General features: G+C 30.5%; 2 protein-coding genes across 2 annotated transcripts in view; one reads left to right on the top strand and one right to left on the bottom strand.

The window, feature by feature from the left end:
• The window catches only part of LOC143066216 (uncharacterized), a 300,444-nt gene that overhangs the window by 157,999 nt on the left and 115,946 nt on the right, over positions 1 to 26,499 (bottom strand). The gene's annotated exons all lie outside the window — the stretch shown is intronic.
• Positions 667 to 20,971, top strand: LOC143067242 (alkaline ceramidase 3-like). The gene is made up of 11 exons (XM_076240348.1): positions 667 to 1,014; positions 6,437 to 6,547; positions 8,987 to 9,039; positions 9,785 to 9,837; positions 11,278 to 11,359; positions 13,459 to 13,494; positions 14,479 to 14,534; positions 15,396 to 15,497; positions 17,333 to 17,437; positions 18,668 to 18,713; positions 19,694 to 20,971. Exons 1-11 carry the CDS (start codon positions 915 to 917, stop codon positions 19,748 to 19,750), a joined length of 801 nt encoding a protein of 266 aa, XP_076096463.1. The 5' UTR covers positions 667 to 914; the 3' UTR covers positions 19,751 to 20,971.

Genomic DNA, 26,499 nt, shown 5'->3' with positions numbered 1-26,499 from the left:
GTTCTTGACATAACCAATTTAATCTTATTGCATGTCAGTTTCTATTAAAATTTGATTAATACTGAATCAATGGGTCAGTCAGGTGGATAAACATATTAAGACAGGGGTTTTTCCATGTCACGGTTTCTTTTTTCCAAAGATTTTTATATGATTTTCAAAAATACTATTTACTATTGCTAAATCAAATCATTGCACTAAAAGAATCATGATACATGAGTGACATTAACAGCTATCCCCTAGTGACAACAAATGTAAATGCACTTTTTCGGAGGAGGCCGAGCCGCCAATCCCCTTCAGGTTAACTTGTTTGGGTTTTTTTCGATGTACTTCCTCTCTGCGCCTAATATATGAAAATACTAGCTCCGCCTCTGTGTTTTTGTGTTTTACTTCTATTTCCTTTTATTCAATGATATCTGCATTCAAGGGGATGCTCATTTCTAAAACCCAGCTTTTTTGTACTGATATTTTACCACTTCCTATTTTCTCTCCTCTCTTTTACCCAAGACCACACCTTTTTATATCACCCATATCCGACATCCCCATTGTCTTTCTACCCTTACACCCCACATTTCCAAAAGCCTGTCTGTCGCCTCTTTTAAATTAGCACTTGTTAGAATTTTTTTTCTTTCACAATAATTTTCCGTATATCTTTCCGTCACCAAACAGGAGCTTAGTACACTAAACGAACTTCCTGTTGTTAATGTTGTCTGCTACCAAAACAAATCTAAGCAATTTACCAGAAATTACGCAGTCAAATGGTCACTTACCAGGACGAAATTTTATATAGTATGACAAGAATAGGAAACGGTGCTGAATACTTGTTTTATTTACAGTAAGACACATGCAAAAGCCCTTAAACTAGGTCTTGAGAAGTCAAAGAAAAATCAAGGCAAACCCCATAGGAATTCGATGTGATGGCTCCAAGATTCGCCAGTGGATTTTGGGGCATTCCAACTGCCACAATAGATTGGTGTGAAGACAACTATAGTGTAACAACATATATTGCAGAATTTTGTAAGTTTTATAAATATTTGGTCAATGACAATGTATTAACATGTCAATTTTCAGTATTGAAAATGAAGATTCATGAATATACATGACTTTTTTCCTGATGATATTTCAGTCATGGTTTGTTTAGGCAAAATTTAGTCCTTTACCTAAATGTTTGTGCTATGAATGTATGTTAATTTAAAGCTTATATTTTTATCACCAAACAATTGATACCATTTTGGGGGTATACATGTACATATGCATTATTAGACTCATTTAATATAATTAATAGTACCCATTAATGAGAATAAGTACCCATTTATGACTCAATTATGAGAATGTTAAAGTGTGTAATCAGCATTGCATAGTTCTCTATTGGTAGTCAGAAGTTTTTGATTACTTAATTTTGCAAATGCCCATAGAAATTTTAGGCATGTCAAACTACTGGAAAAATTTATTCTGATTCCAAGCAGACCAGTAGTTGATCTTACTATATAATGCTGCATGCGTAGCGAAGAAGCAGTAAATACCGATTTTAAAGTCTTTTTGAGTGTTAAATATGAAAAATATTTCTAGAAAAGATAGTTCAGATCTTAACTCTTTGAGTAACTGTACCATAAACTCGTTAGACTCTGGTGGGACTCACAATCTCAACAAGTTATGAGTCCCTGGACTTACCTCCAAAATATTCTAGTACAACCGTAAGAACCTTGTATTTCGAGTAGTGCAATATTCTTGATATAGAAGAAATGCAGTATGATGAGCAACATGTATGAACGCATCATTTGTTTTGTAATGAGATTAATGTCCTCAAGTCCAGTAAGTCTGTTTATTTGGTTAATGGCACTTAAATGAACAGACAAATCAAATCAAATAATTTTATTGGTGTAAATTCCTATACAGAAATGATACCAGCCGACATTTACAAAATACAAATACAATTACAAAAATAAAAAAACAAACAAACAAACAAAAAGAACAAAAAACCCAACATATTTTCTCAATGATTAGAGATACATATTTTATATTTACATTGTGTGGAGGTGTTATTCATACAATATTATTAATTCAGCTATTGCAATCAGCTTTAATACTATAAAAGCTCTTAACAACATTATGTTTGCTTTAAATAAATGTTCAAATCATACATATCGCTTATTCCAGCTACACTTACAGTACTAATGTCCATATCATTACTTTTCAAAATGAAACTAATCTTATCTTGTTCACACATATTAACAAAAGATGGAACTATATCACTTAAATTACAAAAGAGTACATTTCTATTAAGTTCTAACGCTTTACATTGAATGAGGAAATGGAGCTCATCTTCAATTCCATCCTTGCAAATTGGACAAATTCTCTGTTCTAAAGGTGTTCTAGTATATCTACCAACTTCTATTAATAGTAATTTACTATAACTAATTCTGATTTTTACCATTTTAGAAATAACACTTTTGTTAAGGTCCAGTAGAAGATATTTTTCTAATTCAAAATTATTTTTAACTTTGCGATATGTTCTTAGTTTACATACCCGTAGCCCCCCCCCCCCCCCTTGAAAACAAATAAGCACTGTTAAAGTCAATGTTCTGTTCGAATTGTGACTGTTAAAGTCGAGTTTGCGAGTCCAACGAACCCCCCCTTGGAAATTCCTGGCTACGGGCTTGGTTTATAAACATTACTATTACCATTATTAGAGTCACAAAAAAAGAGCTTGTTTCCAGTATTTTATGAATTCCTCTTCTAATTTCTTTTGAAATGAAAAAAGTATTATTTTTTTTTGACATAGTATTTTGATTTCCCCAGACATGCTGAAAACCAAGTTTACCTAATAACAGTTTTAGTTTACTACAAAAACCATTAGGAAAGTTTAAGTTTTCATTGTATGCTTTCTTTACCATACTCTCACTGTCCATATTAATGATATGAAGCCAGAAATTAATTGTATTTTTAAGGGCTGACAATGAAAGTGGGAATAAACCTAATTCAGAAAGTACAGCATTATTAACAGCACCTTTATTTACACCCAATAAAAATTTAGCAAATTTTATTTGAATTTTATTTGGACTGAAGTTTGCATAGTTTGACTCGATGGTAGTATTTTGTTTCACTAAACTAATAGTAGCCCAAACTTCACTGATATATACAATGTAACAGAATAGGTTTAACGCATGAATCAAAAAGCTTAAAATGTGGTAGTAAATTCATCTTTTCAGAAATTACTGTTCAGCATCAAAATTTTGCTTCTGCTGAATTGCAAATTGAAAAATGGTCTGTCGGCAAGCTTACAAAGTAAATCATGAAAATGAGCAAAGTAGGAACAAAAATTGCATATATACATTTACAAATGAATAACCAATTTGATTTAATTGATGAGACATCTTTTATATTCTTGAATCAAAGGCAACATAAGTGATTGGGTAAGCAAATGGTAAGCTTTCAAATCAATAATTATTCTTATCATTGCAGACACCTCTTTGATAAAATGCAAAGTAATAATTAAATAAAACTTAATTAAATCGGTGATCCATTTAGTTTAACATTATGGATGATATACATAGTCCTAAGTTTATTTGAACTTAAAATTTAAATGGGTATATCCAACAGAAATCCAGTTATTGATTTTGATTTGTAAAAAATGAACATCAATGACCAATGTTTTGTCAGGAGTGCATTTACATGAAAACCATTCAACCAATGCTTTTTTAATCTTTTTTTTTTTATGAGTTATGTTCCTTGACTTATTGGAAAACGCTTTTTAAGTGTTTTCTGCACAATTAGTTAAGAATTATTCAACCAATATTTATCAAATTTTAATATGTTGTTTAATATTTATGAAAAAAAAGAGATCAAGTTCCATATGGGCAGTTTTTCACATTTGCAAATCAGAAAAGCACTTAATGTAGGTTCCATGCATTAAATTGTATTTGATTGGTTGAACAGTTCTCAAGTGCTGATACAGAACAAGGATCCACAAATATTTTCACAAAACTTCAGTCATTTTGAGATAACTTGAAAGTTAGACTCCTGTTTTTTTACCTATGAATCAAGGCCAATAACACCTGAATGGCAACCCTTTTATCATCAGTATTGAGTAACAACATATTGAAATGTGAAAAGCACAATAGAGATGTTCATAAGTAACAATGCATTGCACAAAAAAAAACTGTAAAGCTCCATTTTCCTAGTACCTTAATTAGAGACTATAACACTTGAACACAACAGTTGAAAATCATTAATTTGGAACTTATTTAAACCTACATTATGTTGACATCAGTAACAACATATTATAATTTGAAAACATTTGTTTCAAGGTTTATATGCATGGCTACAACTGAAGTAACACGGACACAAGATATTACACAAAAAAAAACTGGTTTTGTGAATATATTCAGGATTAATTATTCAGCTAAAACAATAACACAGTTTTATGAAGAAAGAAATAACAATAACTGTCCTTTAACTGCATGGTCAACAATTATGTACATGTATACACATACGTGTACTATTGTTCTAGTTTATTAATTATATGGACGAAAAATAGACACATCAACAAACGTACATGTAAAAAGTTTTCTTTTCAATAGATATTGTATTTAATATCTTATCTTTACATGATAAGCTGCATATACTATTTATCTGTATTGGTGACATAATCAAAGTAACCTAAACTGTAACAAATCCTTGGTTTATTTTATACTTCCTAGATTCCTGAATTCTATGTTGACATTTTATACCCTCAGGGAATTATACAATACTGTACTTTACACCAATCACACACTGTGAAGTTTGTCTTAATTATTTATCAAGTCAATTATTTCCTCAGCTCTATTAAGTTAGATATTTAACCAAGTTCACTGAAGCAGAATATAAAACATTTCATATATAATTACACTCTGACATTTAGAATATATTGGTTTATACTTCTCTCATTCTTTTCATCATAATTTTGTTAATTTCACATACATTCTCCTTCTCATGCTGGAAGTTTTAGATGGCACTTTCCTATCTTACTAAGGGTCATTTTTCCCCTTTCTCTTTTAATTTTTTTTTTCATTTTCTTTTTTATAAAGTAAAGATCATTTTATGTTTAAATTTTTAAAGTTAAACGATATACACAATTTGGCATTAACATATTAATACCACTGTTCAAATAGTAAATAGAATCTGGAAACAAGCTGTTAACTTGCTATACTTATCCGTTTCTTAACTCAAATAAGAACATTTTATATACTTCAACATACAGGAATTACTGTATATGATTATATATGTATGAAATTGATAGAAATATTGGGAAAGTCTGACACTTATAGTTATATCTCAAATCTTTTTTATAACTTTTTTCTGAAATAAAAAAAAAGGGACATGGTGTAGTTTACACTGGGCATTATCCTGTAAAATGGTGTGCCTTTTTTGTATGTCTGGCTATATAAGTAATTTATGTCATGTAGTACTACTTCCATGGTCTGCTAAAATCATCTGTTGTGATAAAAGAGGGACGAAAGATACCAAAGGGACAGTCAAACTCATAAATCAAAAACAAACTGACAACGCCATGGCTAAAAATGAAAAAAGACAAACAAACAACAGCACACATGACACAACATAGAAAACTAAAGAATAAACAACACGAACCCCACCAAAAAACTAGGGGTGATCTCAGGTGCTCCGGAAGGATAAGCAGATCCTGCTCCACATGTGGCACCCGTCGTGTTGCTTATGTGATAACAAATCCGGTAAATAGTCTTATTCGGTAGGACACAGATGTGATGATTGTTAGGTATTAAATATATTTACAGATAAAATCTAAATGAAATTTTGTCAGTAAAATCAAGAATTTGTATTAGTAACTATAAAACCCTTGGTAGAATATTACATATGAAGTGTATAATGATATTATAAGCAAGTTTGCAAATAAGTATTTTTTTATGAGACTAAATTATTTTTGTACCAATATTATAATTATTATATTTTATAATTATAAACTCTGGTCAGTAAGATTTATAATCTTAATCTTCATATGATCCTTGATCATATGTTTTAATCTGATATACTTAAAGCAACAAGTAAACTATATTTGGTGCACAGAATGATTGTAAGGTGTACATGTCTGTCTGGCATGTATTCTCTGACCTTGACCTTATTTTCATGGTTCATTGGTCAATATTAAGTTTTCATGGTTTCTTTTATATCATTGAATCTATACATGCAAAAGGTCAACAAAATTTGGTGTATGGAATGATTACAAGGTTTACATGTCTGTCTAAAATTTTCCCACCCTGTATTTGACCTTGACCTCAATGTATCATTGATCTTCTAAAGTTGATGTGATGCTGCTTATTCCTTTTATCTATAAGAGTTTCCCCATTATATCAATGATGAGTCTGTATAGAAGTAAAATATAAATTGAGAATAAGATTTAGAGTAAGTAATTTTATATTTTCAGGGAATACCATTAGTAATTTCATATTCATCATACCCTCAGTGGCTGCTTTGTATTTTGCCTTTATTGATCACATGGATGACAGATACAAATGGTGCAATGGATCAGTATTAAGTAGGTATTCTCTAATGTCAGATACAAATGGTGCAATGGATCAGTATTAAGTAGGTATTCTCAAATGTCAATCACTATACATGTATTTAGATATATTCTAATGGGAAATATGTTAGTTTTAAGATTTGTGTATTATGAAACTTAAAAAAAAGACCAGACTAATAGTTCAACCAAACAATGTGATAGTAATTTTCCCCCTTAAAATCATTTATAGTACAAATTGTACACATAGATTTAGATTTTATACGACAGCAAAAATTAAAAAAAATTTGGTCGTATTTTGGTATCACATTGGCGTTGTTGTCGTCAGCGTCGTCCGAAGACGGATTGTTTCCGGATAATAACTTTTGAATAAGTAAAAAGAAATCAATGAAATTTTAACACAATGTTTATAACCACAAAAGGAAGCTTGGGATTGATTTTGGGGGTTATGGTCCCAAAGGTTTAGGAATTAGGGGGCCAAAGGGGCCAAAACAGCATTTATCTATTAGTATTTCAATTGTTCTAAAAGTTCTATCATAAGTAGAAGGTTGGGATTTATTTTCAGGGGTTATTGGGCAAACAGTCTAGGAATAAAGGGCCAAAAAGTGACCAAAAACAATATAAAAAAGAAGATGGGGTATGATTGCCAATGAGACAACTGTCCACAAGAGACCGATGACACAGACATTAACAACTAATGGTCACCGTACGGCCTTCAACAATGAGCAAAGCCCATACCGCATAGTCAGCTATAAAAGGCCCCGATAAGACAATGTAAAACAATTCAAACGAGAAAACTAACTTCCTTTTCTAGTTTCAAGACAATAACTTGTGTGTAACTTTATGGATCTCTCTGACATTGTACCACAAGTTCCCATATAACACAGGGAAGGCTGTGATTCAGTTTGAGGTTAATTTTCCCGAATATATAGGAATAAGGGGCCAAAAAAGGGCCAAAAAGAAGCATTTTTATAATTTACAGACAATAACTTGTGTTTAAGTGTATGGATCTCTATAATTTTTTTACAAGAAGGTTTAATACCACTAAAGGAAGGTTGGGATTGATTTTAGGGGTTATGATTCCAATAGTTTAGGAATTAGGGGCCAAAAAAAGGGGGCCCAAAATAATAATTTTTGTAGTTTTCAAACAATAACTTATAGTGTTTAAGTGTATGAATCTCTCTGAAATTGAACCACAAGTTTCCATACCATGAAGGGATGGTTAGTATAGACTTTGGGGGGTTATGGCTCAAAATGTTTCGGAATTAGGGGCAAAAAAGGGGGAAAACTAGGTATTTCTGGTCAATGGACAATTTAGACAATTTAAAAGCAGTGTAAGGGAGGTAATTCTAAAACATTTTCTTTATATTGAGAATGAGATAGAAACAATGTTTTTCTATATTTACAAATATGTCCATCTTCATATAAATCTAGCTTGATTATAAGTATTCTGGAAGAAAAAAACATTAATAATATCTTTATTTATATCAAATATCTTTTAATCACTTGAATGACCTCTATTACAAGACCTACCTATTAAATTTATTATTAACTTGTTCTCCTCCTGAACACGCATGAAATATTTGCCACTGGACGTTAAGCAATCAACCTTTTAATCACTAATGATTAAAACCCCACGAATTGTTGCCTCTTTATTGAGATGTATTGCCATATAGCAGGTCTAAGCATAAATGCCCAACAAGGGAAATAACCTGCTTCAAATTGTAATAAAATTGAGAATGAAAATGGGGAATGTGTCAAAGTGATAACAAACCTGACCATAAAGCAGACAATAGCCGAAGGCCACCAATGGGTCTTCAATGCAGCGAGAAACTCCCGAACCAGGAGGCGTCCTTCAGCTGGCCCTTTAACAAAGATGTATACTAGTTCAGTGATAATGGACGTCATACTAAATTCTGAATTTATGATTTTTAATTTTAGTTTCTTGTGTATAATTCAATTGTACACAAGAAACTTAAATTAAAAATCATACAAGACTAACAAAGGCCAGAGGCCCCTGACTTTGGACAGGCTCAAAAATGTGGCAGGGTTAAACATGTTTTTTGTAATGCATGATTCTGGAAATAGCTATAGGTGCTAACACTGATTATACACATTAAGAATATAAGGAATTGTTTAGGATGTAATTGTGTTTACAGATTACTGTCCTCAACACTTTGCTATATATGTATATCACAGTTCTCCTCTTAAAACATTGCTTTTGAGTCATGAGTTTTGACTTTGTATCAAACTGTTATTCATCTAACAAATAATTATGTACTGAACAGGACCCAATTTTTCTGATGTCTATAAGCCTTTTTGTGGTTGGAGACATTTCACAACACCAGCAAGTCCATGGCTTTAATACATACATGTAGGAGTTATCTCAAACTTTGTAAACGTGCACATTTTAGTTAATTCACATATTTGATATGACATTTTGAATGTTTGTTTCAGCCGTTGGTCTTGGATCCTGGTGCTTCCATATGACACTACTATATAGTATGCAGGTAAGAGTCAACATTTTACTATATACCTTTATATATCCAAGTAATAAAGAACAGTTGTACTTTTTTTATAAAAATGTCTTACACAAAGTGAAGCTGTCATTTCTAGCATGAATATTGACTACCAGTTTAAGAAGTCTGACTGAACAGTAAAATGTCAGTTTCTAAGAAGAAAAAATGTCAGTTTCGATTTAATAGCTAGGTCAAATTACAATTGGGTCAAGATTGACATGAAAAGAATTATAGATTTAATAGCTAGGTTAAACTATAAATGGGTCAATATTGACATGAAAAGTATAAAGATGAAGATTGTTAACAATTTTGAAATGCTTTGCTGAATGTTGTTAACAGTGGTCCAAATTAAGTCTTTTCAGTTGGTCCTACATGCAATGAAGTATGTGTTAAGGAGACACCAACTCAACATAGAACACATTTAAGGATGAATTTGTTACTCAAGTTGACAGATTTCTATGTTATTGATGTTATAAGTCTGCATTTTACTCGTTTTCATATTTATCAAGAAATTTATAAAATCAACATGAAATGGAAGTTTTTATACATCTAAAAAAGACAATTTTGTATTGCACTTAAGCACATTTTCTATTGTTTTTAATATTTTGTGTTTTTTTTAACTTAGTTTTAAGATTTCTTAATATATACTTGTATGTAAAACTTGAAAATGATATATATTTATGATAATGTAAATATATATTACGTGTTCATTTAAATATTGTATTTAATTTTTAAGCTTTTCGATGAACTGCCAATGATTTATGGATCAGCATTTCTTATTTATTCACAGTATGTATTATTTAGAAACATGGATATTAAAAAAATATTTGTTATTGAAAACTTGCAGATTGCAAAACTAGCTTTATTTATTATGTGTGTGGATAAGGTCCTTGGTTAGGGTAAACAATTTGTCCTACACTACAGATATAACACCATAAACCATTAAAACATGAAAATCTAATAGAGAAACCAATATCATTGTTTACATTAAAACTATTAAAGAGAGTGTCCATTATGGCAAGTTGTTTAATTAATATATAAAGTGGTGATATAGTTATCAACTTCTATTACCAGGTAGTTGTCAGTAGACAACTTTATTATATACAGACTTCATGTCATGTTACATTATGTAATATTCTGTGAATTGTTGATCCAGTTTTAGGACTTGAGAACGTAATGGTCTGACAGGATTATTAACAGATGGTATTTATTGTGTGTTATCAACTCCTTAACAGCTTTTGACTGATGACTACAGCTACTTAAAACCTTATAAAAAAATACAGCCTTCAATATTTCAATATACAACTGGTATTTGTATTGATGTTTTTAGTGGAGCATATAAACATATTAACTATGGATAAAAGGAGTATTTAGTTAATGACAGCTACCTAACAACACATATAACCAAAAGAGAGCAACACACACCATCTTTGTAATAGGCTGGGGTTTGTGCAATACCTTAAACTCCCAATTGTCCTGAGTCTGTAAAAGTTGTGAATAAAATCACTAGAAACCTTATCAGAATAAAAGATCTTAAATGAACACCCCCTCTAAAACAAAAAGACATTTAAATATGACGAAAGACAACTAGTTCATATAGAATGATGTCTGTTGTAGAATTTTACATATTTGCTCTGAAAAGATATTGACAAAGTAAGTTTTGAAAGAATTGTATAAGGATATTTTTGTTTTCAAACTGATCTAACAAATAATACTGTAATTTGAGCACATGTAATTATTTCTGCACACAGAACTCCTGCTTTTTTTCTTTTTTTTAACTTAAAACGTGATTCCATATATTAAGTAAACATATAAGTCTGACCAGGTATTACTACTAGACATTTTGATTTCTCCTGTACAAAACTCTTGTTTTAATTATTGCAATCACTTGGCATCCAAAAGTCATCTATGAAAAACCCAATCAAGTAATAGGTTCTTGATATATAGTGGTTCCATAAGTTAAAAACTTTAGCAGTTAAAATGCAACTTCCATGGTCAAAATTTTTGTTTTAAAGCCTTTTAAATCCTTTTTTTTTTTTTTTTTAATCTGTTTTTTTTTCTGCATTTTGAGTTCCTCTCTTTTGCTTAGGTACTTGCTTTTTTTAAATCACATAAATAAGTATAATCAATGTATAGGTATAGATGTCAGGGGAGTGATACAAGCCTCAAGGAGTCTTAATTTTATTCATGATTTTAATGCTTGCTTATAATCCATATTGCTTCTTTCAGTTTAGAAGTAGAGAAACCTCGCAACCATGAAAATATACCGTTGAAGATAATTTTAACATTGTATTGTTTATTTGTTACTATAGTAAGTATCATATCAGTAATTACTCAGTTAAAATACTGTTCAAACAATGCTCAGACCACCTTCTTTTGGCAAAAATTATCTGATTTGCTTTTTAGTTATTATTTGACCGCATCAAAGCTTTTTTTTACAAGTATCTCTTGTCATATTTCACATCAATATTTTAAAATCCTTATTAAAAATGTATTTTATCGTTTTAAGTGACTCCTTGTTGTCTAATTTGTTAAAACAAATTTTCCTTCTTATTAACATGAATAATGCTTGTTTTGCTGTGTCTTTTGGAAGTTTAATTAACCCTAACTTTTTGTTAGAATTGATTGTTACTTTGTGCTTCACAATATATACTACATGTATCAGTACTGTAGGAGTAGACTGAAAAGAAGGGATCCAACTATAACAAACATCATTGTATGCTACAAATAATAATGAAATAAACAAATGTATTTTAAGGGAGGATAAACTGGATGTGCTGATTAACCTGACTGCTATTTACCTATAGTTAGGCTGGACCTTTTATTTTTATACCCCACCTACGATAGTAAAGGGGCATTATGTTTCTGGTCTGTGCTTCTGCTTGTTTGTTCAACCGTCCTTTTGTCCATTTGTTTGTTCGTTCCTCTGTCTGTCCCACTTCAGATTAAAGTTTTTTGGTCATGGTAGCTTTTGATGAAGTTGAAGTCTGTTCAACTTGAAACTTAGTACATATGTTCCCTGTGATATGATGTTTCTAATATTAATAACAAATAAAGAGTTTTTATCCCAAATTCACAGTCCACTGAACATAGAAAATGATGGTGCAAGTTGGGCATTCGTGTACTATGGACACATTCTTTTTTTTTATACAGACACTTGCCTAACCATTTATACAATTCTACTTTTACTTTCTCCATATGATAAATTTGCCGTTTTTAATTTAAGCTGACTTGTGAGATGCATGTAGTATTTAGCCTTTATTTATTAATATATAAGCATGAACTATTCAGTTTTTTCTGTGCAAGGAAAGATTGCAAGCTGTACATGCAAGTCTGGCAAGGTTCATCTAAAATTGATATTTTCAGGTTCATTTGTCAGTGTCCAGTTTCTATGACAAAGTCACAATATGTGTTTTCTCAGGTACTATAAGCATTGGGTCAACTATATTTGGTGTATGAAATAAATGAATATGGTGCATTTCTGTCTTGCAGTTTTGTCTGACCTTGACCTCATTTTCATGGTTCAAAAGGCAGTACTGTAGATTCATTTGTTGGATACCAATTTTCAAGGATTTCATGGTTAGCCATTAACCAAGAATTCCAATGTATGCAGAAATTGGTAAAAACACGAAAAATTGGTCCCCAAGAAAATAAATAAATCCACAGTATATTGTTTTGATGGTTAAGTTTCTTTTACAAATCTTATTGCATGCATGTCTCTGTCTGGTAGAGTTTTTAAGTCTTTCAACAAAAATTCAAACATGATCTGTAGAGCAGACAAGACATTTCAGTTTGTGCACTCTTGTTATTCTATAACTTATAAAGAGCAGATAACCTATAAACTTTTCATCTCTTGATCGTCAAAGGAAACCTTTTTAGCTGCCTAAGTTATCAAAGCAAAGAGCTTTTCTGTTTGGTCTGTTTTTCATAGATTTATGCTGTTTCTTTTAACCAATTCAATTACTATGAAAATGTCAAAAATTCTTTTTATGTTTAATTTTTATGTTAGTTATGACATCAATTTATGCCTGGTTTTATGCAAAAAAGTAATTAATTGAAGAAAAGTTACAAATGTGTAAAGTTTCCTGTGTGTGCCAGTATAAAGTGGTCTGGCAATTGTACATTTGTCAAATTTTAGTGCAAGCTATGTGTTTGTGGATCAGAAAACTGTTTGCCAAATCTTACATAAACTTATGTACCTAAAGCTTTCAAAATATGTCGTTGCTTTTGCTCAGCTACGTATACTTACAGTTATTATGTTTATATATAAAAATATATTTATTTAGTGAACAATAACTTTACTTTTCACAGTGATTTTGTCACTTAAGGTTATTTCCTTATTCAATATTTCATAAGATTAACGTAGAATAAACAAGAGGAGCTCTATATAATTTGATATATATTTTTCAGGTATATTTGCTTACAAAGCATGTGCTATTTTTTCAGGTAAGGTATTTATTCTGAAATTGTCAAATTGTATTAAGAATTGAATGCTGCTTTTTGTAAATTTATTGGGGTGTAAAAGCGTTGACCGAAATACATTTTGTATGAAGCGCACAGTCAACGCTTTTACAACACTATAAAGTTACAAAAAGAAGCATTCAATACTTATAATTACATTTTTTTAGCTAGAATCATGAAAACACGATTTTTATCAAGTTTTCATTTAATTTACCTTTGCACTTTATTGTGGGACCTCGTGTCATCATGAATGATAAATGTTATTGTCTAATACAATTGTTTCAGGAATAGCACGAGATGTGCAGTTGGCCAATCAGAATAACGTATTATAATGAAACATACATCTAATGTAATTATTAAGAATTGAATGTTTCTTTTTATATTTTTATTAGGGTGTAAAAGCATTGACCATACTCAATAGCAAATATTGTATGAAGTGTGCAAGCGCTTCATATTAAAAAAGTGTCAACCAAGATAACAATTCTTATGAAACATACCTGTAATATAAATTAAATTTATAAAAGAATACAGAAGTGTGTACACAAATACTTATGAATATTAGAATTAATCAGTTCTTAATTGTTAAGTGGCTTGTTTTGATGATTTGCTATCTTCTTTAAATAGATTAAAAGTGTTCCACAAACCTATTTACAGGTAATTTATATAATTAGGAGATAAACTTGTTATAGATATAAGAAGATGTGGTATGAGTGTCAATGAGACAACTCTCCATCCAGGTCATTCAGGTCACAATTTTTAAAAATAAACCATTGTAGGTCAAAGTACAGCCCTCAACACAGAGCCTTGGCTCACACTGAACAGCAAGCTATATTTAGTTTTGTAGATATATCTTAATTCAGCACTCCATGTACTTGCAAAGTCAGCAAAATAGGCTTAGGATATTTTGTGACAGTAAAACCAAGATATACACCCATAAAATGACTGCTATTTTAACTTTTTATATTTCAGTTGTCATATGGTTTTGTTGTAGTAGCAATGAGTGTTGTATGCTGTAATAATTTTAGGTGAGCTTTTTTTTTAAAGTATGTGAAACATTAAACATTAAACATTAATATCCTTAACAAACCAAGAATTAAAGGACATGATGGAACATTGTTTTTGAAGTATCTCATGTAAAGATTAATATCCACAAATAAAAACTCAACTTATACCCTGATTTATAATTGTAATAGAATGTTTACCTAAACTATCTAGAATAAAACATTGAAATAATAGTCCAGATTTATAACTGTATAACAATATATATAAGATTCTTTAAATATCATGCAAATGAAAACCTCTGATGCATTGAAAAATCTTTGAAATAAAATCACCCAGATTTCAGCTTATATGCATAGACACTTTGAACTAACACCACCTGAGTGTGACACGATTGATTTTGCCGTAACTCAAAAAGTATTAATCTTATTTCACCAAAAAGTATACAGATCATTTGATCATAACTGTACAAGCATGTTTACATCTGTACCTAACATATCTTCTATTGAAATGAGAATATGTTTAGACAACACTAAAGATCAGTACAAAACAAATTTATGATCAAAAGACAAACATAACCAATGACGACCCAAAACAGGCAAATATGAACCTTTATGTGTGTGTTAACCTAACTGGGCAATTCCTTTATTTGAAAGACTTCCTAAAGATCCTTGAATAAGCATTATTCATTTGTTAACAGTAACACTGATCTGGTTTATATTGTACAGAATGTATCATGTTTACAAATCAAAAATTGAAACCCATATTCCCATACCAATAAGACTATTCTTGTTTGTGTGATTATAATTTTTTTTTAAGCAAAATTTTATACACACTATTTTATTCCAAAATGTACAAAAATCAGTAATATATGTTTTCTGTTTTAGGAAGTACAGAGAAGCAAGAAACATTTTTATAGTTGCCACAGTTACGTATGCTTTTGGATTTTTTCTATGGGAGATAGATCAAAACTTTTGTGGAGGCCTTAAGTAAGTAAAATATCATCAGATCAAAATTTATCAATTTGAGCAAAACCCATATCATACAACAAGATATATAATACAATGAAATTACAAATGCTAAACAACACAAACGTGAAACTTACAGCCTGATTTATGTTCAAAACAATGAAAGAAAAACAAGTATGATATACAGCAACACTACTCATTATTAATATATCAAATACAAATGATAAATAGACATGTGATATATTCATAGTCCACATTAAAATGATTATCTCACATAGTTATTATCACTTGTACACACAAGTAGTTGAAAAGTTATATAAATAACACATAGCAAAGAGGAGGATAGAGCAGATTATTACCCCAAGAAAACATTGTCAAATGCGACAAAGGCAAGGTTGACAATTTGTTTCAAGGGGTTACAATCTGCTCTACCACCCTCTAAGATATGTGTTATTTAATTATACCCCCGCTTTAAAAAAGGGGGGGTATACTGTTTTACCTCCGTCTGTCAGTCCGTCCGTCCATCAGTCCGTCCGTCAGTCAGTCCGTCAGTCAGTCCGTCCCATGAAACTTTCGTCACATTTTTCTCAGGAACTACACATCCACCCTTTCTTTAATTTGGTATCAACATTTATATATGTCAGCCATACCGTGTGATGTGTTTTCAGATTCATCACTTGACAACTTCCTGTTTACCGAACACTTGTCTGATTTTACACATGATAGCCAAGTTGAAAATTTTCGTCACATTTTTCTCAGGAACTACAATACAAGGATTTCTGAAATTTGGTTTCAGGATTTATATAAGTCAGCTGTACCGTGTGATGCGTTTTCAGATTCATCACTCGACAACTTCCTGTTTACCGAACACTTGTATGATTTTACACATGATAGCCAAGTTGAAAATTTTCGTCACATTTTTCTCAGGAACTACAATACAAGGATTTCTGAAATTTGGTTTCAGGATTTATATAAGTCAGCTATACCGTGTGATGCGTTTTCAGATTCATCACTCCACTACTTCCTGTTTACCGAACACTTGTATGATTTTACACATGATAACCAAGTTAAAAATTTTCGTCACATTTTTCTCAGGAACTACAATACAAGGATTTCTGAAATTTGGTTTCAGGATTTTTATAAGTCAGCTATACCGTGTGATGCTTTCTCAGATTCATCACTCCACTACTTCCTGTTTACCGAACACTTGCATATTTTTACACTATTAATATTATCCACTTGCGGCGGGGGTATCATCAGTGAGCAGTAGCTCGCAGTTTCACTTGTTCATTTTGCTGAATTTTATGGTATTTTTGCCATTAAACTTCAATTGAAATCAATAATTGCTGATGACATGTACAAAACAATGTTATAGTTATTAGAAAAACAAAAAAAGTCATAAGCAAGATGTTTTATTTATTTATGGTGATGACAATATGAAAAAATATAAAACTTGAGCTTTGTCTTTAGAATCCTTAATATAGATTAAATTCATTGTCTTTTGAATTGAATTATCTATTTGTGATTGGTCTGCATGAAAGGGTGACATTCAATGAATTATCTCCCCCTGAGCCATTGGATAGAGTGAATTGCCCCTTATATGAACTAATCAAAATTGCGCATTTTGAAGTGAAGTTTAATAAATATTCAAATTTTGTTACTAATATTATACATACACATAGTTAGTTTCACAATTCAGTACTGACTCCCCAAACTGCAATCACTGATCTCCCGTACCAATATAAATTAATCACTAGAGTCTTGTAAACTGTATAATGTATTTTATGTTAGTCACACATTGAACACTAAGAAAACAACACTCAATCAGTTATTCAGTAGATTTAATCTTCTTTCAGATTATGGAGAAGTGAAGTATTGGGACCTTTTGCACCAATATTTGAATTACATGCATGGTGGCATCTTCTAGCAGGGACAGGAACATATCTATCTGTATTGTATAGGTAATACTGTGATATATTTAAGTCTTTATGAAATTTATATACTACTAGTTTTAAAATCTGAAATTCCTAGTTCAGCAATAGACATAATACCACCATTGTTTTATAGTCTATATGTTAAATTTGCAGTTTTCAAAAAACTGTGCAGAATTTATCTTTGTATCTTGTCAAATAAAGAAATACTTGGCATGCGTAAAGTTTTATTCTGTCCAGTTAAACAGCAAACTTCACATAACATTAAATTGCATACAAGATAATAACCATCACTGGAAGTTGCCCAACCAAATTGTCACCCTTTTATTCCTGTGTACAAACTTAAGTAACCATGTAACCTCAAAGTTCAAGTTAAAAAAGATGGTATTTTAAACACTCAAAATATATGTTAATGAATAAGAATTTTGTTATTGCAATGAACTATATTATTGATTTCCTAAAACTGTCAAATTCAAGGGAATATATTTTTTAACCCTTTTTTGTATGTAACCGTATGTGATGTACTATGTTTTTGGTGGTTTTACACCTGTACCTCTGAAGTCTATGAAAATTAGTACTAAACAATGAAACCATTTTATAGTCATATTGTGTCTGTACGAGATTCTCTAAATTTACCAATACCAGGGGTACCACATGTTCACATTTTAGGAAAAAATGTATATGGATTTTTTTGGAAATCAAAACTCATTTTACGGGACCCTAGACATTTAAGATAGTGAATATTATTAAACCAAATATTTTGGGAATGACTCATGCTGGATATATGAAAATCATGAAATGCAATTTATTGATCAGATTGTAAGACACTTTATTTTCTGAAGTCAATAAGATTCAGTGTAGCTTTTGATTTCTTGATGGTAAAGATTATATTTTTTTCTGTTTCTAGAAAAAACACATTTCTTCCATTTATCCTAGTAGAAATTTATAACTAAATTATATGTGTAAGTCATGGTTGTGTTATACCTCTCCACAAATACACCATTTAGTTATAATACCAAAGAGAAAGACTCACAAGTTTAAAAAAAAAAAAAAAAAAAAATCTGTGCGGACCATTGTTTTATTTAAATTTTTTATATGTTTCCTTTGATAAATCAAATAATTTGTATATATAAAAAAGAAGATGTGGTATGATTGTCAATGAGACAACTGTCCACAAGAGACCAAAATGACACAGAAATCAACAACTATAGGTCACCGTACATTGAATAAATATCAAAGATTTACATTTTTATTTTTCAGTGCATATTTAAGATCTTTAGTATTAGGAAATAAACCAGAAATAAAGGTATGTTTATAACATTACTTGTATAATAGACCCATGAAAAGGCTTGCTGTTACATTATTATTCATTTCTATCATCATTATTGTGGAGAATTCTCAATATAATTTAAAAAAGATGTGGTAAGATTTCTAATAAAACCAAATGTAATAGATGTGTACATATTTTATACTTGTTGACTGCTTATGGTATGGATATTGAAATCTCTTTTTTTTTTTTTAATAATAGTTTTGTGTTTTATTATCTTGATAGTTTTCATGCTCCCACTGTAATGGAGGAAGCATTAAGTTTTACCCTTGTCCTTCTGTACATCTGTGCATCCTGAAATTTGTTTCCATTCTCTAACTTTAGTTTGCCACAACAAAATGTTTTGAATTATATACACCATGCTTATTACCACAAAACACAGATTAAGTTTGAATTTGGATGGCCTCACTTTTGCCTTTCTAGAGTTATCTCCCTTTACAAATGGAAAACTTGCTTCATTTTTTGTTTCCCTCTTCCAACTTTAGTTTGCCTCAACCAAATGTTATGAATCATATACACAATGCTTATAACATCAAAACACAGATCCAGTTTGAATTTGGGTGGTGCCACTACAAGGTTCTAGTGTTATCTCCCTTTACAAATCTCTATTCTCAAACTTAAGTTTTCGTTTCCAAATTGTTGTTTTGACTTATGTAATTAAGTAAAGATTATGACATAGGAAGGTACAAATTCTTTTTGTTTTGCATTCTCAAGCAAATAAAGGGATAAAGTCCTGTAAATAAATGCTTGCATTTATTATAACTTCTGACGAAAGTGTGAAATCTTATTAATGGGATTGCAAAAATTTCATGAAGGGAAATCTCTACTGAAATTTTTAATGCAAGTTTTTATAATTGTGAACCTGATATCGTCTCATTTGTTTTTGTATTGATGAAAACATCTATAATTTTTTAATCTAGAGTAACTATTAATGTGTTGTAATCCATCTTCATTTTCAGTACTGGAAAAAAGTTTGGCCCTACATTCGGATAACTAATGGTAAAGCATTGACATGATGATGGTATTGTTTAGTGTATGGATGTGTGGAGGATGATTCCAGGTGTGATTGATGCATGGTTGTTGAACGCTATATTTTTAACTGATTTCTGAGGGATGAATATAACTCTTATTACTTTGTATATTTTTAACCTGTTCTTTGCTGATAATAAGATTTCACTGCCAATATCAGAGTCAGTTTTTTTTAGAGGAAATAGCATTAATAAGTAAATAAAAGGTTTTTTAAACCATAACTCCGTAGTTATAAACCAATATAGATAAAAAAAAAGTACAATAGTTATAAAAGTATTTTATGTTGGTAGATGTATGCATTTATGTATGAAAATATTTATTTATTTTTGAAGTAATCAATAATGAAAGAGCATTTCTCAATTGTTGAAACGGGTATTCATTCTGTTGCTACATATGTTTATAGTTAAAAGATTTCATTTTCAAGTTCAACAAGAAATCTCAACAAAGTCATTCAGATCTTTGTGGCATTGTGAATAATGAAAATATGCATTTCTATGGTATTAGTTGGTCTTCATTTAGGGTAATGTCTTTGAGCCAAGAAAATTATTTATCTGTTTTATACACTGGTTTCTGTGGGCATTAGCTGCTGGCTTTTGATCATTACAAATGATCATGATTTTCACTTTGAAATGGAAGCAGAAATCACAGATAATTTTAGACTTTATACTACAAATGCATTTTCAGGTTTGAACTCATCTCTCGTGGTTTTAATAATTGTTTGAAGATTAATGAGAAAAGACATGTGAATTATCACAGCTTGAGTTTTGGTTTAAGCAAGGTCAGTGGCATTAAGATTGAGGCATTTCAGCTAGTAGAGGAGAATGTTTCCTTCAATATAAGTCACAAAACTGTCAAAAAATACATCATTTAAAAACTTCACTTTTTTCATATCATAGTCATGTATTAGGTGCTGAATGTTTAATACATTTGTTATCAATAAGTATGTATGTGTAAGTAAAAGTATAGTTTCTCCCTCCACATGTGTAAGGTGGGAGTCTAATTGTTTTATCCTTACAGACATTCCATTTGTACATCAAATGTCTTGTCAAGGTTAAGTCCAGTTTACGTGGAAATGAAAAAAACTATTAGTTTCTTGCCAATAGGAAAGTTCTTTTCGACTGCTGCATGTGCAGGTTAGTTTTTTTGTTGATACTAGAACACACCTGTGATATCGCGGGTCTGTGACTGAATTAAAGTATATTACTATGTGTAAGCCTTATTTTAGTCTCTGCTTTCAAACTCTTCAAACTCTTTCTGTGTGAACCCGTTGACCTGGAATTATTTTGAAAACAAAAGGTCCTGGAATAGAGTATTTTTTAATCAACAGTATTGTCCTATATTAGTATAGTATTAATAAAGTTGAATTCTTTGATTCGCTGTTTTACGTCATGCACGTTAACAAATTGAAAACTGTACCTATACGCCTTATTTTAAGTCCAGATTTTTAGTATTCGTATCGTTATCTTAGAAAGTCTTGCTGATTAAAATACTGCAATAGGAAACAATTTGACAATGATTGAATTTAGTAGTGTCAACCCTGTGATTATGACTTGTGTATATAGCAAAATCCTAAATACGCAATTAAACTTTGGTGGTGCGCCTGTCAGATGCAGAGTGTACAGATAAGATAATAGGTAACGGGTGAATATACTATTGATAATGGTATCAGATTCGACCTGGAACTTGTTAATTATTGGCAATATTAATTATGTGTAAAACAAAAGGGTCTGGAGTGGTGTAATTTTTAATCTACACCATTGTCCTATATTAGCTATATATAAAGTTATTTTTTGACCTTGTTATTTTAGTATTATAGATAACATGATATACATTGTCGATGAGTTTCTATGGTTGCAAAAGTGTGCAAGATGGTTATTATTTTTTATCATGTCATGCACAGTCAATGCACATTGTATTTCACAACTAGCATTTAGTTTCATCTATATTTCAATGTTGCCCAGTCTTCACAATTTACCACAATCTCTACAGCCCAGGGAAATGTATTCTGCCGTGTACTAGGCCTTACAAGACATAAAATATTTAACAAATTTTATGAAAGAAAGACCAATTATTAGTCTTGCAAATCAACAAGTTTTAGTGAAGACTGGTTATGATACATCAAATATCATTAAAACATGACTTAACTACTCTTATATTATGGTGTTTTTTTTATGAAAAGCTATGCTTTGGCCAAAAACTTTTTTCTTCCTTAATGTGTTGACTATAGGCTATCATGAGTAATGTGTACCTATTGTGAGAACTTACATTGATACATATCTACTGTAGTAAAAGCTCCCTTTTATTTCTTCACCTTAAAAATATTCAATAAATTACTGGGAAAGATAATGAGTAGAAACAGGATTTTTTTCACAAAAAGAATTAATGAGTCCACAGTCTTTACAAAGACTTTTAGCATGAACTTTCTGTTTAAAGTAAAGTTATTCAGCAACATAATTAAATGTGCATATCACATTTTCCTCAAATAAAAAAAAACAACATGTTTATGGTTAAAATATTACTAAAATTTTGAAAGTAGTTCTGACATGTTCAAATTTTGAAACACTCCTTTTGAATTAAAATTTTACACCTATATTGATGTTCATTTCACTTTTGTATGAGAATTATAAAAACAACAGCTGACTTTTATTATCACAAACGTTCATGTATCTCAAAGGAAAAATATAATTATGGCAATACAATTTTGGAGTGCACATTATTTTGTTGCCAAAATTATTTTGTAGCTATTTTCCCAATGTTAAAAAATGTTGAAAACATACCTGGATATACAGTACACATGTAGTTTATTTTGATTTACTTTATCTTTAACAACTAACAGATAACCAATTTCAACATGAAAGGAGTAGGTCCGGTAAGGGCCGGTTTTGGCCTCAAATTTCAAGTTCATCTGACGAAAGATTTTGGACACTTTTTAAACACTTAAATGTCTATTTCAATTGATTCAATTCTGTTTTGTGAAACATTTTAACTGACTCACTCATTAAAAACGCTCCGATTCTAGCTTATATAAGAAAAATCGATCAAATATGCCAAAAACTGTCACTTTTTATATGTTTTTTTGTCAAAAATGAAAGTGGTCACATCGGTGTTCATCCTCGACCTTTATATATGTTATGTATTATCATTAAACACAATTTACATTTCAATATCAAGAATGAACATGAATACGGCCACTTTCATTTAAGACGTAAACCATCTAAATTTTAACTAAAATGACTTAATGATGCAAGTACCCGATATGTGTGCAGTGTAATGCCAAAAACAGCTCATATTTATGTAGCAGAGGCATTATACCTTCCAATAACTAATTAAAAGTTTGCATTTAAACAATTTTGTAAAACTGCTATATTTTGGGGCCAAAAAGGGGTCTTACTGAACCTACTCCTTTATACTTTTGTGGACTTCAATGGATAGCCTGTTTAGATTTTTTGTAATTAGTTTAATTCTGTAGATAGGATTAAGATCTCAACTAGTCGTATATATTTTTCATGACTCGAGTCTAGCTTTAGGAAGTTTTATTAGTTGATGATTTTTGCAGAATTTATGTTTTATGCTTTATATTATCTGTACATTGTTTTTATGTTTGTTTATAAGCTACAGCTAGATTTTTTCAATTTTTAAATCTTATTATCTGGTGAATTTGACAATGTAAAATTTATTTTTCTTTTTCTAAAGTAAACGAAAATGGGAAGAAGATTCACTTATAACCAATCCATATCTTTCCTCTTTCATTTAAAATGGTTAAGTTTAACTTCAATCTTATTATTGTTTGTCCATCTAAGGTTAATCGTACTGTCCATGTGTCAGGTTTTCATGAAGAAATTAACTAAATTGTTGTATTCAGAATCTTATTGATCTTTGTTTTATAAATGAAAAAATGATTATGTGCAATAGGAAAATAATATAGGGTAAAGCTTTATCTCCATACTTCTGTTTCTGGGATGGAGGGTTTCATGTAATGAGGAGTTTTTCTGTTAATTCTGAAAGAGTGATGTAAGTTCTGCAGTTTTGATCAAATGCATATGAGTTTCTGTGATATTTATTTGTCATTTGCTAGGTAATTTACACTTAGAGTAGCATTTATACAATATGTACAAGTTATTTGTTTATTTTGAATACAAGGATGAGAGGTTTGTTTACAGATTAACAACCGTTGACTTATTATTCCCTAAATATATCTAAAAAGAAAGATTCCTGGTATAAATGAAAGGTTGGTTATATGCCACATTGAAATATATCCCTTTTTCACGGTATAAATTAAAGATGTTTTGTATGTACATCAGTATACAGTTATTGACTGGGTTTTAGATTAACAGTTGTTCAGTTTGACAAGAAAACAGAAGTGTTGCCCTAAGGCTAAGGCTGACATTTACTAACAGTCTGTGGGTGTGATTACAATTGATCGAGAATTCATTGAACTGTTTTGTTAAACCACCACCCTATCAAGTAATATTCACCATACTAGTCAAAACTGATCAATGAAATACAATATTTAAATAATAAGGCCATTTTCAGGAAATTCTTTTGAAAACTTTTTAACTAGAAACAAATTAATCAGTTCTTTACAAAATGTCTTTTATAGAGAAAACCTAGAAATAGGTATACAAATTTTCTTTGTTCTTAAGGGGACTCACGGGTCTAAATCAAATTTTTCATTTGATATAGGATTTCAACTTTATCTTATACTTAATAGAAAAATGAAATAAAAAAAATGGGGTCACCGTTCATTTGCGCTCACCGTTCATTTGCGCTCACAATCTGCCTTCGAAAGAATCATACATTTTTGTTAATGTCCTTTTTTTCTGTTGAACTAATAGGAGAAAAAGCATTAATATTGAAATAAAAAAAGAACTAAATTACAGAATTCGCTTAAATTTTACAATTATTTAGTTAATATACAACAATAAAAAATATAGGTCATAGATGAGTTAAAAAAGATATTTCAATTTTAATGCCAAAAAATGGCGTTTTAGAACCAAAGGGAGATAATATGGAGCTTTTTTTTATTGATATCTACATTTTGAAAGTCACCCGGGACCAACACGAATTGATTTTTATGCCCCACCTACGATAGTAGAGGGGCATTATGTTTTCTGGTCTGTGCGTCCGTTCGTTTGTTCGTCCGTTCGTTCGTCCGTCCGTTCATCCGTCTGTCCCGCTTCAGGTTAAAGTTTTTGGTCAAGGTAGTTTTTGATGAAGTTGAAGTCCAATCGACTTCAAACTTGGTACACATGTTCCCTATGATATGATCTTTCTAATTTAAATGCCAATCCCAATTTCACGGTCCACTGAACATGAAAAATGATAGTGCGAGTGGGGCATATGTGTACTGAGGACACATTCTTGTTTGGAATGATTTTTGTACCATATGATAAAGTAACAACTAATGAAGATAATAAATAAAATTTGTAATGAAAAATAAATGTTTAATTTTTTTCTGAAAATCTTATACCCGCGAGCATCCTTAATTATACAATATCAAACTATTTTGCAGTTGTGTTGTTCATATCTACCTTTTCACCATACATCTTACTATTAGAATGTAGACAAACAAACAACTTGATATGTACATGCATTAGCTGAATAAAAAAGCTGCTATCAACAGCTAAAATATTATCTTTTTTTATCAAATACAGCCTTTGTTCAGGAGGTATGTTTGTTTTTTTCTGTTAAAGATAACCCACTTTTAGAAATTTGATAATAATTTAGAGACTTGAAAAAATTGAAAAATTAGAATGTAGAAGGTTATAACATATCAAAATTTAGATGGTTTTCAGAGATTGAATGCATATTTTTGTTTGCTTCCTCATTTATGACAGATATATTTCTTTTTTTTTTTAATTTATAAGTCATCATGTTATTTTATATTAACTAGTCACATGAACCATCAGGGATGGCAGAATATTTGTGATAGATTTACAGAGAACATAGATATACAGAACAGTTTAATTGATGAACATTGTGTCGATTGTTTGTAGGTGCATCAGAGTAAGACCATAAGTTAAAGCAGTATTATATACAGCTGATTAACAGTTCAATATTTAGGACCATGTTGTTAAACCATATTTATATAGTTTACATATTTTGAACCAATGTAAATTTTTATGCATGGTTATAATTTTATAATCAATATCCATATGAAAATCAATAAAAGTTATTTTGCTTAGTTATTTCAGTTTTGATTTATAAATTGATTCTTTAATATCCTATATTAAGGACATCTTATTGGTTTCCTTGATTTTAACGTTTCCCAAATGAAGAAATAAACAACAAAATATATTCACCCAAATTATTATTTGCCTACAACATCCATGTAATAGGAGATATTGTGTTGACGTTTTTGGGTATGATAGGCTGTGCATTAGCTAGGTCCATTTCATACATAGGTACAAGATGGCTGGTTGGGCCAAAACGTAGGTACAAGATGGATGGTTGAGCTAGATATTGGGGTCCAGCTGAAAAGAAAAGGTCAATAACATAGCTTGACAATCTTCATCAAACAGTTTTGATAATAATAATAATAATAATAATCAGGAGAGTACTAACCTTGATTATATGTAGAAAAATAAGTAATAAATAATCTGTTCAACTTTAAAACATAAAAATTGGTAGACGAATCTTCATCCAACTTGTTAATTACCTTACGGACAGGCTAACTGATATTCCCAATTTAGTACCATCATCAATGGTCAAGAGATATAAATAAATTACAAGTTGG

Source organism: Mytilus galloprovincialis, chromosome 3, assembly GCF_965363235.1.
Source record: "Mytilus galloprovincialis chromosome 3, xbMytGall1.hap1.1, whole genome shotgun sequence".
NCBI classification, from domain to species: Eukaryota; Metazoa; Mollusca; class Bivalvia; order Mytilida; family Mytilidae; genus Mytilus; species Mytilus galloprovincialis.
Note: the sequence above shows the minus strand (reverse complement) of the source record. Positions and strands in the feature narration are given on the sequence as shown.

Bases quoted from the DNA above. Each gene is read 5' to 3' on its own strand.
- LOC143067242 (XM_076240348.1), top strand. From the start codon at position 915: ATGGCTCCAAGATTCGCCAGTGGATTTTGGGGCATTCCAACTGCCACA. The intron at 6,548-8,986 runs GTAGGTATTCTC...TGTTTGTTTCAG, and splicing joins GTGCAATGGATCAGTATTAA to CCGTTGGTCTTGGATCCTGG. The intron at 15,498-17,332 runs GTAAGTAAAATA...ATCTTCTTTCAG, and splicing joins AACTTTTGTGGAGGCCTTAA to ATTATGGAGAAGTGAAGTAT.